Consider the following 15,237-nt stretch of genomic DNA (forward strand, 5'->3'; position numbering starts at 1 on the left):
GAATGGTCCCTTTTTGCCTTAATTTACCTGATAGAAACTTGCTTTTTCTTGTAATGCAGTACAAGATGGGGAAGACCAAAGTCTTGCATGTAGGAAAACAAAATCCACTGTCGGGCTGTACTGCTTCCCACCACCACGAAGGGTAGGGGCAGGCGGGGGAACCCTCTTGGTAGAGCAGAGTGGGAATTGCCGGTGCAGTGGGGTGATTCACGGTCCCTGCCTGACAGTTTGTGACCTTTCTTCACTTCTGACTACAGGCCTCCTTCCACCGCCAAGTCCATCACCATCCCGGGACAGGACTCTACCCTGCAGCTGACCTGCAAGGGCGAGGGAACCACAAGCAGCAGCAGCAGCAGTTCAGCCACAATTGGCTCTCTGCGTCAGACCAAGCCAAGAACTGCCATTCTCAGCTCGGGTATGAATGCCTGTCCTGGAGCCATGCAACTCTTGGCTGTGCCTGGACACTCTTTTGTTTTTTCCCAGCAGTTGCAAGCACAGAAACCCATCCACACCCCTCTGCTCGTTAAGAAAACTGAGAAAAACAAAACCATCTCTTAAGTGCAGCTGAGGAGAGGAAGGATGAATCTTTGCCACATGCACATTTCTGTTAGTGGAGATAAAGCAATTTGTTCTTTTGCTGGGCATTTAATAATTAATGTATTGCACTCATCCCTGCTTTCCCTTGCGTTCAATGACACTTAACATTGTTCTCCACTCAGCTATTCTGTTGCTCAGACTTACCTTCTGGAAAAGTTCCTCTGAAGGTTTTAGATGTTGGTTTGAGGTCTAATGGCCTTGTTCCAGCTGCTGATGCAGAGTTCTTTGCCTTCTCTGTGAGCCCGTTTTCAAGGGCACTGCGTTTTTTCCATAGCTTTTTTTCCTTCCCAGCACATTCCAAATGTGCAGGCAGATAGACTGCACCAAAATAGCACTCAAGTCTCATCACCTCAGTGACTTAGCACACTATGCAAGTGCTGGTCTTAAAAAGCTGGCTAACGTGTTACACTTGGGCACTTTTGGATAAGCTTCCTGCAAGAGAGACAAGCAGAGGCGATAGCAGAGGAGCAGAGGGTATGCTGAGGTCTCTGTATTAAATTCAGATGTGATTTAAATGACATGGTCTCTCTCACAAGTAATAGAAGGGGAAAGGTAGTAACAGGAGAAGCACCCAAATGGAGGTTGTAATGCTTTACTGCCAGTGGCTGTTCAATGCTTTCCTGGTCTTAGCTTAATGCTTTTAACTATGGATAGCTTCAGACACTACCTGTCCTTCTAGATCCTTCAAGCCCCCAGAGATGCTTGTAAATTCAGGCACTGGATGCTAGAATTTTAGTGATAAACTTGACAGAGTAGTTCATTGCTGTCTTCCCTACTCCCCAGCTGCTGCTTAGTCTTTGTGCTAGCCTGTGCAGCAGGGCTCTGCCAACAGACTTGCCCTTTCCTTGATCTAGCGTCCCAAGATCAGCCTCCAGGCCGAGATGGTCAGCGGGCTATGTGCTGGCTTGGTTACGGTGTAAGTGGAGTGTCCTGTTGTTCCTTGGCAGGTGTCCCAGAAGAACCGGATCAGAACCTGTCCAGCCCAGAGGAAGTCTTCCACTCGGGGCACTCACGGAACTCCAGCTACGCCAGCCAGCAGTCCAAGATCTCCGGTAACCATTGATCCGCACAGCTCTGCCAGCCCATCCATTTCCTTTCCTGCAATAAGCTCTTGTGAGAGTGACTTGCAGCCATCTCTCTCGTCCTGCTCTGTAATGTCAGTCTCCTGTTTGGACTCTGCAGATGAGCTCACAGATGTGTGTCTGAGTCTCTGTATATGGGAGCAGAAATGCTCGTCTGAAGCTGCCCTGCCTGTTCACTGTGCCGCCAGGAAGGGGGGAAGATCCGGTTTGTAACCGCTCTGTGTTTGCAGGTTACAGCACGGAGCACTCCCGTTCCTCCAGTATGTCCGACCTGACCCATCGCCGGAACACCTCCACCAGCAGCAGTGCGTCCGGAGGGCTGAGCATGACGGTGGAGTGTCCCGAGGGAGAGCGGGACCACAAACTAGAGAAGCCGCCTCGCCCCCCCAGACCAGCCCTTCTTCTGGATAGACCCTCCCGGTACGTAACTGTGGAGCAAAGCCCCTTCTTTGGGAAGGCGAGACAGAATCTCCTTCTTTGTCTTCATACAGTGATAGATTGGGCTGTAGCTGCTGAGAAGGAGGCTTATAGCCAGGAGACACAGGACAGTCTATGAAAGTCTGTGTCTTGAAAAGCTGAGTAAGTTTCCCCTTTATTTTCTCTCCCCAGGAGGAAAAAGGATTCAGTGGAGAGTCACCCAACCCGAGTGGATGACACCAGGATCGATGCTGATGATATAGTGGAGAAAATAATGCAGAGTCAGGACTTCACAGATGTCAGCAATACTGAAGGTGAGAGCAGGAGTCTCAAAGGGGAGGTCTTGTCTGATCCTTTGGCAAGGCTGCCGAACTTATAGTCATATCCGATCTGCCATGGACTCCCCCTTTCAACAGCAACTTGCTTTCAGAGCTTGCTACGTGTTTCCGAGGTAGATAAACAAACCATGTGGGTTTGAGAGCTGCACATCCATTGGCAAACAGCACTTGCTGCTGTTCTCCACACTACGGCAAAGGTTGAACGGTCGCTCAAACATACAGGATGAGGGAAGAATACTGGAAATCAGTTACCTCAGCTGTCTGTACTGCTCTAGTGGCCTTTGTCCAGGGTCAGCCCAAGGGTATTTATTAAAGTAGGAGAGCGCAAGCAGAGGGGGAGACAGCACGTCTCTGCAAAAAGATGGGTCACAGTGTGCTGGTGATCAGGTCTGTCTGACAGCCCAAGAAGGGGTTTTCTCCATTGCAGTCACAGCATCTGTTAAGAGAAAACTAATAATATCACCGTGTTTGTTTTTAATTTTCCAGTTTAGCCTAGAAATCAATCCTTCTCATCTAGCTGAGGTTTTTTGATAAGTTTTAAACTTGAGCCTAGCTGGTTACTCACCCTTCTGTAGTTTACCGTTAGTCACCTGAAGTCATTGCACATGGCACACTAATCACACGGAGATTTTCACCTACTCAGCACAGGTTAAAACTAGTCTGAATGTAGCCACCTCTCAGTAGCAGAACAGGCTGAGTTTCTCCTCCAGTGAGCCTACAAAAGCAGCGTGAGGCCCTGTATCTCATCTGTTCAGATGTGTTTAAGCTGACCAAGAACTTCTGTTAATGAAATTGCCTTAAAAGAAGCAGCTGGTGGGGTGTCACTGAATTAATTTCTCTTCGTTTACTCTTCCAAAGCTTAATGATGTGGTTGATTTGTACATGAGGCTCCCTTTCAGAGCAAAAAGAGGAGTTCCCGGGGACTCCATGACTGTGGGAACACCAGAAAGCGTGCACGTGCTTTCCCAGAAACACACTTGTTCCTGTGCTGACTGCTGCGTAATGTGTCTGGGAGCAGAGCACCTCGCAGCCATCAGTAATTCAAATTTTGATATCTTGCTTCCTTTTCTATCTGCAGACAGTAACCTGAGGTTGTTTGTGAGCAGAGATGGAACTACTACATTGAGTGGTATTCAGCTGGGAAACAGGTAGGCTTCCTGAAAGGCTGGCAGAAGGGCTCCAGAGAAATTAGTTAGCTCTTTGCACCCAGGAAACTTTCACCTTTTGCTACAGTAGAGATTTCTGAACATCATGTGCTACGTGGTGGCTTTATTCCCACATTAACACCCCCGGGATCCCTTTGGTGACAGGCTGCAGCTGCACCGAGTATGAATGTGGTTCTCAGCAGGAGCTCAGAGGGATAATGTGATCCTAGTTGTTAGATCCAAGAACCAGGAGTGAAAGAACAAAATGGTAGAGGTTGGTTCCCGTTTGCTCCTGTGCCCGGCTGAAGGCAGGGAGCTTTGCCTCCTGCTGGCCTGCAGCAAAACTGCAGCAGCCTGGTTTATTGTCCCTTTTCCCTGCCTCCTTCATCAATTGTCGTCAAGGGCTTGTTCTCTCATGAAAGACTTCTGAACAAATCATTTTCTTACTGCCATAGCTCTTAGTACAGTGTTTTGGGTAGTTGTGTTTCAGCCTTTATAGCACCTCTTGAGGGTAAAAAAAAAAAGGCAGTAATGGTAGTGCAAAGATGTGTCCAGTTGGTGACAAAACTGGGAGCACAGCAAAGCCAGGAACACTGACACTTTGCACAGGATACTCCCCCGCTTTCCTCTGCCCTTTAGAAGGATTCATGTGTTAGACCCACCTCTTCCAAGTGCTCTAGTTTTAGCTTGCCACGTAGCTGTCTGTTTTGTGTTACGAGGGTTGACTTCTCGCCAGACTGACTCGTATTTTCACTATTTTTCTGTGGGGTTAGGGGGCGATGTTTGTGAGTGGAGAGCTTTGAATAAGAACCTGCTTTCTCAAAGTGACTGAGGAAAATAACCTGGCTTTCTCCTCTGCTTCCCCTCTGCCTCCCCAGGGTCTCATCTGGAGTTTACGAGCCAGTGGTGATTGAAACCCACTAAATGTGAAGAACAGGGTAGAGCTGCTGGAAACAGGCCCCCTACCCAGTCCGCTGCCACATGGATGCCAACCTTTACCTCTCTTCATGCAGCATTCCAGAAGGGATTTCTCCATGCCCCTCCCCATACGTTTGCACTGCAAGAACTACTCTGAGACCACTCCAGATCATGCACTTTCCCCGCGTTGGCATTGCCCTTCTCCGCTTCCCAGTTCTTCCAGTGCCTGCCTTCCCCCTGTTTCTGATCAGATGCGAGGTGTCTGATGGGCTTATCCTTAGTCCTAGAGGATATTGCTCATCTGCATCCCTCCCTCCACCCCTTCACTTGCAACAGGGGACTTCTCAGCTTCTGTCTCCCCAAAACATTGGGTTATACCACTGTGAACTCTTCAGACCACTGGGGGAGGGGGAAACCGTTCTAACCAAACCAAGAGCTGCTTGTTGGTGACACGGTGAAATGGCCACTTGCAGGATGCTTTATTCCATTGACTCTGCAAGGGAGCGTCACCTTCCAAGGCAACAGTTTTACTGAACAAGGTATGCTGTGGTGTGCACTTCACCTTCCTACCCTCAAATGCCCAAACATCCTCTTCTCATAGGAAATATCTCCCAAAAGTGCGTTTCGGAAAACTACCGCAATCCAGATGGGAGTTGATAAATGGTTAAAAGCTAGTGCTTGTTATACCACTAACTGCATTACACCCTTCCACTGCTGGGCATGGAAGGGCAGTGTTCATCTGTTAGCATTAGCAGGAGCACTTTAGAGGTTTCAGATTTTACCTGGAGGAGGCTTCTACTTGCTGTTCCAGGAGTGTAATCCCTGTTCGCTGGACTCATTCAGCAAATAGTCACTGTTGGAGCTTGGAATACAAAGCCTCTTTTTTTTTTTTGTTTGTTTGTTGGGGTTTTTTTTTTTGGCTCAGGAAGGGAACTGCCCTTCTTGGACTGTGAAAAGAATCTGGTTATCTGATAGCCCTCCCCGGGGCCAGAGCAGGATGCAGTTGACTGCAGTGGTGTCTCTGTTGTGGTGGTGGTTAACAGTTGCCTCTCTTGGCCTGGGCCAGTAAGGGAATTGGTGTTGGTTGGCCTTTCTTGCCCTGTCAGCAGGGATCTATGCCTGAACTGGTTCCTTTTGGGGCTGGGGAGAAGCCACTGTCTCTGCCTTCAAAGGTAGAATGGGTGCTTTCTGCTGCATGAGCCACAGCAGCCGTTCTTACCTGCTTTGTGGCGAGTGAACTCTTCTGACAAGGCTTCAAACTGTTTTCTGGTTGAGCTTTCCATTGCTCTTCTTTGGGTTTGGTTTCTGCAGTTGTTTGACACTTCAGCTGCCTCTTGTCCATGCAGTGTGTGGCAGAGATGTCGGTCCCTTTCAGCTCCCACTGATAGATTCTCCTGGCAGCTGAATTGCAAACGAGGATCTAGGCAGACTCCAGCCGTGGGCCGCCAGCAGGCTGTGCTTGCAGCCCTTCCTGGGCAGAGCCTGTCAGCCCATAAGCTATTTCTGTGGAGTGTCCTTTCCTCTTTTGCCCGTGTACTGCAGTAGCACTCAGCGGCGTGTTCGTGGGCATGGCTGGGAGCGTGCCCTCCGCTGACACACGTGTGCCTGCACACACTTGTCCACTCGGCAAGGAAGGACTTGTAACTGATCACGTTGTTGTTCAAATTCTTAGTTATTGTAAAGTCTTTTTTTTTTTTAAAGGAGGAAAAAAAAAAACAGAAAAGGATTAATTGTGGTCTCTGTGGCCAGCACGCATGCAGATGAGCTACAGGAAAAGGGAATTTGGCAGAATGAGAAACAAGGAATGAAAGGGCCTTGATTTATATTTTTATTTTTTGCCCTGCTAGCTAAGGATGGCTGCATGGGGAGGGTGCTAGGCAGTGTGGCACAGCTATACAGCTGCTTACTCTGATGGCTTCGCTCTTTGAGTCAAGAGGTTTCTTTCTGTATTTGGACAGACCACGTACAGGATAGGGATCGTTTTCACAGTTTCCCTTCAAAGGGAATTAAATTTGGATTAGGGTAAGAAAGGGGGTACAGACAACACCTTGGTTTGGTTTAAAGTAGGGAAAAAGTATTGGATCTTTTGAGTCTGTCTAGAACAAAAGCTCTTTCACACTTGCTGGTGTTTTTTAATGGTGATCTCGTCTTCATTCAGTCTGGGTAGGTTTGGCACTCGCTAGCAGGCTGGTGAGCATCCTGCCCTGTTCCTGGGATGCTGCGTGTCTGCAGGAAGGGGAGAACTGCTTGCTTTTCTCTCTCCCTGGGGCTCTGCCAGAAAGCTTGGTCTGACCCTCTGCTCAGTTCAGGGCGAGGGCAGAAGCAGGCTCAGCCAGCACTGGGTGTTCCTGCCCTGCCTGCGGATGGCTGTGCGGAGCCGAGGGTCAGGCTGCTCCCCAGCACAGGGCGCTGCAGCTCCCCAGGGGCCAGCAAAGCCCCTCGGGAAATTGGGTCCAACCAGGACTTGAAAGGAGCAAACATAAGCCAGGAAAAAGGCCAAAACCCAGCTCATTTCTGCTGCTTTGCTTCTGTTCCCATGAAGAACAATGGCAGCCGCTGTCAGAGCAGTTGGAACCCAGGGCTTGCTTCTGGGCTCCCGTTGGCAGGAGGCGGCTGCTCCGAGGCGCTGGCAGCTCGGCACATCACGAAATCCCCAGTGGGACAGAGGGAGGAATCTCTTCCCAGCAAAGCAAGAGGAGAAGCCGTTGAGCTTTTCGGAAAGCTGGTCTCATCTCCCCGGGCTGGCAGAGGCGTAACCTGCTCCATCACATAGCTGTGTCCGACCTGGGCGTGTCTCTGGCTTCTCTTCCAGCGGCTTGGCACATCACTGCTTGTGGTTTTGATAACTGTCTCATAGGGTATCTCTTCCTTTGTCTCCACATTATGATTGACTCCACAGATCCTAGTCTTTACGTAGCTTTTTAGCGCTCCTACCCCTCGTTTTGAATTAAGAAAGCAGCCCCAGTCATTCAGCCCGGCGCATCCCAGCCGGGGCTGGCGCACCCAGAGCCGTCTGTTCCAATTTCTGGATCCCATGCAGAGCTCCCGCCACGCCCCCATCACGGGCGGTGCCCGCGGTCCCTGGCCGGTGGTGGGCGTACGAGGCGGTGGGGATGGAAGTGGGGTCGCTTGTCCCGCAGACTCGCTGCCGCCTCTCGGGAAGCTGCGCCTTGCAAGCACTTTTTTTCCTCGTGGCATCGCTGCCGTCTGTTCCTTGTTGGACTTCAAACATTCAAGAAGTGAATCAGTTTCCCAGACCCAAACCGCTGGCTAGTTTCCTTTGGGTTTTTCTTTTTTGTTGTGAAGTTTATTGAATTTTTTTTTTTATAAACCCAGCAGGCTGGTGTTTTTTTCGACTGCATTATTGTTTCATTGATATTTTATTCCTGGGAGGTGAGGGGGGAGACACCACATTCTTCCCCACATCGTTCCCCTTCTCTGGGGATTCAGAGGTGGCTTAAACAAGTAAAAGGACCTTATTGGCAAGACTCTGCGTCCCCTGGGTCTCTGATGCGGGCGAGCAGGACTGTTCACACCTGGCTGACCCTGGAGAGCAGAGCTGGCTCTCTGCTCCAGCCTCGGGGCCAGGCGAAACGTGTGGACTCTGCTCTCCCAGTTTCTGGACCTTTAGTTGGTGGAAGCCCATTGCGAAAGTTGGGAAATTCAATGTAACTTTTTTACTAACTTTTTTTTAAAAACCAGTGTAAACTGAGTGAATGTCCAAAAGAATAGGCTTGGTTGTGACTTGGTGAAGGAGATGGGTTTCAAATGAAAATTGTAATTGGAAAAAGGGGGAGAAGGATGTTGCTCCTCCGTCTTCTTTTGTACGGTCGGCACTTTAAATGGGGGCCTTCGTGCTGTCCTGACCCTCGCTGCGATGGGCAGCAGGCGTGTGATCTCTTCCCCCCCCCCCCCCCCCCCATTGCCACATCACTTTGCCCCCTGCAGAAAGTTAATAAGCCCTTTTAAATGTTTGCTTCGGTTTTTAGAGGGTTCCGAACCAGGCCGAAACCTGAAGAAATACGTATTTCATTCTCATCTTAATAGGAGGGGTTGACTTTTTATTTATTTTTGTTGTTGCTGTTTCTTTTTAAACTGGTGGCTGTGCAGCTGGACTCTGCACGTGCTGTTGTGAACCTCTGGGAAAACCTCGCTCCAGGTACGCTAGAGCACCTAGGTTAAACACCCCTCCTGGAGAGGGGCCCCCCCGCTCCGCTCCCCTCCTCGCTGCCTTACCCAGGAGCTGCAACTTCACCCTCCGCCCCTCCTGCCCTGTCCCTGCCACCTCCCCCTCGTCTCTAGCAGAACGAGTTCTTGCTCTGGGGACTGAGCCCTGTGGACAAGGCTGGTCCCCAGGAGCAAGTTCCTACAAACACTGCCTGGTCGCAGGTGTTTGTCCTTGAAAAGCCACTTCCTCACTGCGGGAGGGGGATGTGATGGGTGCAAAATTCCCCCCCTCCCTCCTGAGAGCTGTGTTGTCCATCAGCCCACCCGCGCCATCCGAGCCTGATGCCCTCCGCAGCTCCGCGTCACCCCTGCCCCGCTGGGAGGGAGCGGACGTGGAAACCTGGGAAATAAAAAAGGAATTTGGATGAAGCTGTGAGCGAGAAGTGTGGCTGAGCCTCCTCACTTGCCTCAAACACAAGGAGTAATAGTAGAGCCCGTATTTTTGTGGGGGGAGGGAGGGGAAGGGGAGATCGTGTTTTATTTTCGTGAGAGTTAATTGAGCTTGGTGATCTTCAGATGAGGCACGCACTTGATTTATATCAGATTCTATAGAGAGATCGCTGATATTTTTGGAAAGGGAATGGGTCTATGCAAACTTCCAGAAATTGCTTGAAAGATAGTTTAACATTTTTTTACTTTAAAATCTAAAGATAAATCTAACTTTTTTCTTAAAGCAGAAGTGCGTTTAGAAAGAGAAGCTACTTCCACTGCTCTATTTTGATGATGATACTTGGAAAGTTTGGGCTGGAGGGAATGACTATTTTTCACCATTTTTATCTTGCTCCTCTAGTTTGTTTTTTTTTTTTTCTTTTTCTAACGGAATGCTGTGCCGTCTTTGATTCAACAGATTGTGTTTGTATTTTCTGTATCTGGTTCCTAACGTAGAGAAATAACAAATATATGAGGAAATCAATATAATGTCAAATGTTGTTATGGGTTGGGGGGGGGGGGGGAATAAAGGTTTTTGGTACTTCACACTGATTCTTCTTGCTTTGTTTCTTGTTCTAAATGTATTTAAGTACCTGCTAAGGAAGCAGAAGGGTGAGACAGGGCCTGCTGGCCTGCAGGGCCCGGGAATAGGACTTGGCTTTGCCTTCTAGGATTTCCTTGGCAGATGGGAGAAGGGCCGCAGAGGGGATCTGGCAGCGCCGCACAAGTCCAGCAGGCACAGCAGCCCGCTGTCCGGGGGGAAGGCGAACCGGCGCCAGTCACTGGCACAGTTTCGTGTTCCCGAACACTGTGTCCTGGCCCAGGCTGTGCTGGAACGGCTCCGTCCTGCCCTATGGCAGACCAGAGCTGGCCATTCCTGCCTGGGGCCACCTTGCCAGGCTGGTCTGGGGGAAGGGGCCTCCAGGGAATGCCTGTGGGCCCTCATCAGAGCCCACCCTCCTCTTCCACCACAGGCTGGCAATCCCGTTAACAGGGGTTTGAGCCAAATTTGCTGCCCAGGTCTGTGTCGCTGATGCATGCAGAGGCTGGGTGGGCCCCTGGGAGGAAGCTGCTTTGCCTTCCCCACTCTCCCAAAGCCTCAGGCAGCCCTCCTCATCAGCTCCACCTTTGGGTCCTATGGGAGTCCCCTTTCCCTTGGCTGCCTCCCCTTCCTCAGATGATCTCTTCTTGTCCCTTGGCTGTTGTCTCACTTTTTCCTTTCCTCTAGTTGCAGCGTGTGTGTGTGTGTGCGTGCATGCATGTAGAAATCACCGAGGCACAAGATGGGAGTATCTCCGGTGTGGGAGCTGTTTTTGAGCTGGTTGGTTTCGAGATGAGTCACGTCCCCCATAACCACAGATACCAGGTGGCAGATGAAACCAGAGCACCCTGTGGAAAAGGAGGATGTCCTGTCCCCACTCACTGCACTGATGGCAGAGGAGGGGGGATCCTTTAGGGAAGAGCTTCGCTGCTGGCCTTTCTCTCCAGGATAAGCTTGCTTTGAGCTGCAAAGAAGGATGGTCGTGGGAGCAGGGAGGGCTGCTGGCTTGGAGCCCAGGCCAGGGGCGGCTGGCCTGGCCTCGCAGCTGGTCGGGCGTTACCCTCTGTGCCAGGGCCGAGGCAGCCAAGGGCTCCCTAACAGACACACATCTCTGTACAGGGATAACGCCAAGGGGAGTTTCTGGGAATTTCATTTCTTTCACAACCGGCCTCGCCTCCCCCCCGCTCCGGAAGCCGCTGCTCCTCCTGCGAGCCAATGCGGGGCCTGGGGGAGGCGGCGGCCGCCCCGTCCCTTCCCCGGCGGGGGTTGGTGCAGCCCCCGCACCCGCTCGGCCGCTGCCCCGGAGGAGGAGGCCGGGCCGGACCGCAGGGCCCGCTCCCGGGTAGGCCGCGGGGGACTACACCTCCCGCCATGCTCCGGGAGACCAGGGCCCGCGCGTCCCACAATGCCGCGGGGCCCAGGCCGCCCCCGCTGATTGGCCGATTTCGGCCGAGGGGCGGGCGGGGCTGGTATGCAGCGCGCTGATTGGTGGCCTTTCCCGGAAGGGCAGTGCTGGCGGGGAGGGAGGCCGGGGCTGCCGGTCGCTATGGTGAGTGGGGTTGGGTGCGCCCCCGGGCCGCCGTGCGGGGGGACCGGCCCGGCCCGGCCCGGCCGCCGGCGGCCCTGGGCTCCTCCGGAGGTGGCGGCCCGCGGCGTGTCCCCGCCCGGCCCGTTAACGGGGGTGGGGGCCTGGGCTGAGTCGCGGCCGGGAGCGGTGCTTGGGAGGGCCGGGCCAGAGCTGCGGGGGTGTGAACCGGCGGGGCGGGAGCTCCGGGAGCGCTCCCAGCAGCCGGGCCCGGTGCGGTGGGTTATTCCCGCTGCAGAGGCTCTCCCCTGCCCTTCTTGCCTCAGGCCCGCGGCAGCGCGTCCCCATCCCCCGGGGCTGAGCAAACAGCGGGGCCCCGGTAAGTTCCCTCGCCGGGGCTGAGCAAACAGCGGGGCCCCGGTAAGTTCCCTCGCCGGGGCTGAGCAAACAGCGGGGCCTCGGTAAGTTCCCTCGCCGGGGCTGAGCAAACAGCGGGGCCCCGGTAAGTTCCCTCGCCGGGGCTGAGCAAACAGCGGGGCCCCGGTAAGTTCCCTCGCCGGGGCTGAGCAAACAGCGGGGCCCCGGTAAGTTCCCTCGCCGGGGCTGAGCAAACAGCGGGGCCCCGGTAAGTTCCCTCGCCGGGGCTGAGCAAACAGCGGGGCCCCGGTAAGTTCCCTCGCCGGCGGCGCAGCGTGCTGATCCCGCACTGACTCCCTCTCCTCTTGCAGGCCACAGCAACAGACCAGGTGGTTGGGTTCGGCTTGGTTGCCTTCAGCCTCGTCCTCTTTGTTTACTACACCCTCTGGATCATCGTACTGGTACGGCCGTTACAACCCCCGTCGCTGCACGCTCAGGTGTTTGCCTCGGCTTTGTGGAGGTGCTGACGTGCCCCTGGGCCTGAAGGACTCTGCCTTGCCAGCTTCCTGGTTAAAAATTTCTGGGGTAGAGCTTCCTCTGTTTGGTGGCACAGGCTTTTCCCCTTTTGGGTGTGCCTGTGCCCGCCCCTGCCTGGGCGAGAGCAAGCTTGGATCGTACCGCCTGCACTGCTGCTCCAGGCGGGCTGACCCGGCCAGGCAGAGCCGAGCTCACTTGAGCGTCAGCAGGTGCCAAAGCCTGGTCCCTCTGGAGGTGTTGTCATTGGTGTTCGCATTTGCAGTCCTCTGGATTCCTGGTTCTGGTGGGGGATCACAGAGGGAAGCGTGGAAAGGGATGACTCTTACCGAATCTGGAGCCTGGCAGGGAGGAGAAGAGTTTAGGGAATGCGGAGCTCTGGAAAAGTGATTGTGAGCCTGGTAGTTTGCCCGCTTCTAGGGACGCATCAGCTGGGGTCATTAGTGGTTTTCTTCCTGGAAAGAAACCTCTTGTGAGCTTTCCAGGTACGAGAGGCCTGGTTCAGCTCTCGGCTGATGTCTGATCTCCTGGCAGCTTCCCCTCTAACCTCTGCGAGTTTTGAATTCCCCTCTCGCGTCTGCAAACTGTTGTCCGATACGAGTATATCCAGGTCTGCAGTGCCGGGAGCGCGTAGGTGTGCTGGCTGCGGTGTAGGAATCCGTACACTGCTCTCTAGTGTCCAAAACCTTCCACTGGCCTCCGCGGGGGGGATCCTGGCGGGATCGCCGCGAAGCAGAACCCGCATCAGCTGCGCCCTTCCGCGGGGCAGAGAGTCCAGGCATTTGCTGTGCTCAGCACCAAGTGGGCCAGCAGCCGTGCCCACCCTGAGACCCCCAGGGCTGCGGGACCCCTGCGCCGGCATCGTGCAGCTGCCCCTCTCGGTGTGCTGAGCGCTGAAGCCTTCGCTGCTCGCAGCTGTGGGCTGAGCCACCGGCGGGCCTGGGCGCCCTTTTTTTATCTCCTCACGCCTGATATTTCCGTCCTGCTTTCGAAACCACGAGGCTGCAGGTGTTGGGGGCTTGTCCTGGTGGTGTGCCCACCTGCCAATGCCCCCCACCCCTTTTCTCTCTCCCACAGCCCTTCATTGACAGCAACCACGGGATCCACCGGTACTTCTTGCCCAGGGAGTACGCGGTTATCATCCCTGTGGTGGCCGGGCTGCTGCTGCTGCTATTTATAGGTGAGTGTTACTTCTGTTCTTCTAATTAGAGGCTGCTAAATTAGGAAGGGAGAAGAGGGTTGCGGGGGGGTTAGCTAATGTGTGGCACTCATGATGTGCTCTCTGTGGCTGCTGCTGCAGCTTAGCCTGGCATGGGGTGTGTGTTTGTGTGTAACTTTGAGCCTCTGGACGGAGGAATTGTTTCTTGCTCTCTCTGCTGACATTCTGTTTCTCACTACAATGTGTTTAAAAGTGCCTGTAATTAGAAGTTTTCTGGCTGAATCTGTTCTCTGTCTTGTGGCAGGTGTTTTTATAATGGTTGTGATGTGGAAGAGCAGGAAACCTGCGAAGAAATCAGACTGAAGACCCAGCTGAGAGAGTCGAGAAGATGCCCACCCTGCAGCATCATAGCCAGGAAAAAGGTTTTGCCTGCAGCTCCAGGCAGATGCCTCCTCCAGAGCTCTCGGCGCTGAGCTGGCTGCTCTCTCCCACGTTCCTTCCTGCAGAGACGAAGCTTTCTGTAGTTCACAACTTACTGACCAAAGGGAAGCAAAACTGACCTGTGGGGCTTGTCGAAAGAGGGACCAGAGCCCCCCCGCTGTGAGGGACCTGCTCCCCAGCTGGGGCTACCTGCACCAGCTGTGCTTCGGCCCATGGTGGCTGGAGGAGCTGTCGGGGTCCAGCAGCTGTAACTGCCAGAGTGCGAGTTGAGCCCTGAGCCCTGCTGCTGCTCGGCCTCTGCGTAATCCTTCCCCTCTGCTCCTCCTGTGTCCAGTAGTTTCTTCCTTCTAGGGTTTTTTAAATGTTTACATATGGTGTGTGGTATTTTTTTTATTGGATTCAAGTCTGAGAGGAAAGAAATGAGACCTTGGGCTTGGAAAAGGCAGGCTTGTGTTCTCCATTTGCCTGCCTGAAGGGCTAATCATGGTGCTGGGGGGCTCTCGCCTTTCTGAAGGGACCCCCGTGAAGCCAGGTGTGCACAGGATGCAGGGACAGTGCCACTGCTGCCCTCCCTGTCCCCTCCTGCAGCCTTCCAGCTGAGGGTGTGGCGAGGAGGTGCCCTGGGTCACAAGGAAGCGTTTGGGGTGCGGTTCCCGTCGCAGCTGTCAGCTGCTGTCCGGGTTCGTGCCCCCGGACATGGATCTTCGTGCCAGTCGGGCTGAGGCCGAGCGGGCAGGCGCGGTGACACCCTGTCCTTCCCCCATGGGGTTCCCTCTCCTGGCAGCAGCTGCCTCCCCGAGGTGGGGTGCCTTGGCAGCTCCCCCAGCCGCAGCGAGGGGGTTCACCCTCAATAAATGTCCTCAAGGTCTCGGTCCCTGGCCTCCGCCCGCACCCGGGGGGTGCTGCCGCCCTGCCGGGATGGCTTCTGCTACGGGGGCCCGGCAGTGCCCCACACCCTGTTGGGGAGGGTCGTGCCGAGGGCCCTGTCCTGCCAGCGGGGCTGGGCAGGGGAGCGCCAGAGAGAACCTGGCAGGGCTTACCCAGCCTTGTGCTGGCCCTGCCGTGCTGGGGGGCTGCTTTACCCCACCCCCAGTAGCTCCAGCAAAAGGAGGGTGGGTTTGGGGCGCACTGATCCTTCTCACGTGTGTGGTGAACTTGCCCTGCCAGACAGCAGCGTGTCACATCGTCTCCTGTCCTACCAGGGGGTTGATGCTGGTGGCTTGGGGGCACCCTGGGTGCTGCGGGTCTTGGGCTGAACCTGGCTGGAGTTTAACCCGCTGCGTGGATGGAGCTGGTGGGTGTCCAGAGGCGAGGCTCCAGCTCTTGTGGAGGCTGCCGGGCTCCACACCTGCCCCCCCTTGCCTGTCACTGTGCCCTCCCTGAGGCCGAGCCCTCCATCCCCCAGTTTTCCCTTACCACTGCCTTGCTGCTGCCCCTTCTCCCAGTGAGGAACCCCTTGGTCCCCAGCCCCTCGCCTGTGGGAATGTGGCTCAGCCCACCCCGCAAAGGTGGGTTTGAGCTGGGATG

At 54.3% G+C, this 15,237-nt stretch overlaps 2 protein-coding genes across 2 annotated transcripts in view; both read left to right on the plus strand.

Moving 5' to 3' along the window:
• Positions 1 to 8,408, plus strand: part of EEIG1 (estrogen-induced osteoclastogenesis regulator 1) — a 35,542-nt gene extending 27,134 nt beyond the window's left edge. The window contains exons 6-11 of the mRNA XM_009953727.2: positions 258 to 415; positions 1,545 to 1,649; positions 1,910 to 2,099; positions 2,289 to 2,410; positions 3,513 to 3,582; positions 4,458 to 8,408. Of these exons, the coding sequence (XP_009952029.1) occupies positions 258 to 415; positions 1,545 to 1,649; positions 1,910 to 2,099; positions 2,289 to 2,410; positions 3,513 to 3,582; positions 4,458 to 4,503 (691 nt within the window). The 3' untranslated portion in view covers positions 4,504 to 8,408. The remainder of the gene's footprint in view (positions 1 to 257; positions 416 to 1,544; positions 1,650 to 1,909; positions 2,100 to 2,288; positions 2,411 to 3,512; positions 3,583 to 4,457) is intronic.
• Positions 8,409 to 10,909: 2,501 nt separating this feature from the next.
• DPM2 (dolichyl-phosphate mannosyltransferase subunit 2, regulatory) lies at positions 10,910 to 13,979 on the plus strand. Its single transcript, XM_086475930.1, has 5 exons — positions 10,910 to 11,036; positions 11,200 to 11,243; positions 11,948 to 12,037; positions 13,188 to 13,290; positions 13,574 to 13,979. The coding sequence occupies exons 1-5, from the start codon at positions 10,910 to 10,912 to the stop codon at positions 13,630 to 13,632; spliced, it is 423 nt and encodes a 140-aa protein (XP_086332056.1). The 3' UTR covers positions 13,633 to 13,979.
• Positions 13,980 to 15,237: the final 1,258 nt, after the last annotated feature.

Source organism: Leptosomus discolor, chromosome 19 (assembly GCF_034619465.1).
Source record: "Leptosomus discolor isolate bLepDis1 chromosome 19, bLepDis1.hap2, whole genome shotgun sequence".
Taxonomy (NCBI): domain Eukaryota; kingdom Metazoa; phylum Chordata; class Aves; order Leptosomiformes; family Leptosomidae; genus Leptosomus; species Leptosomus discolor.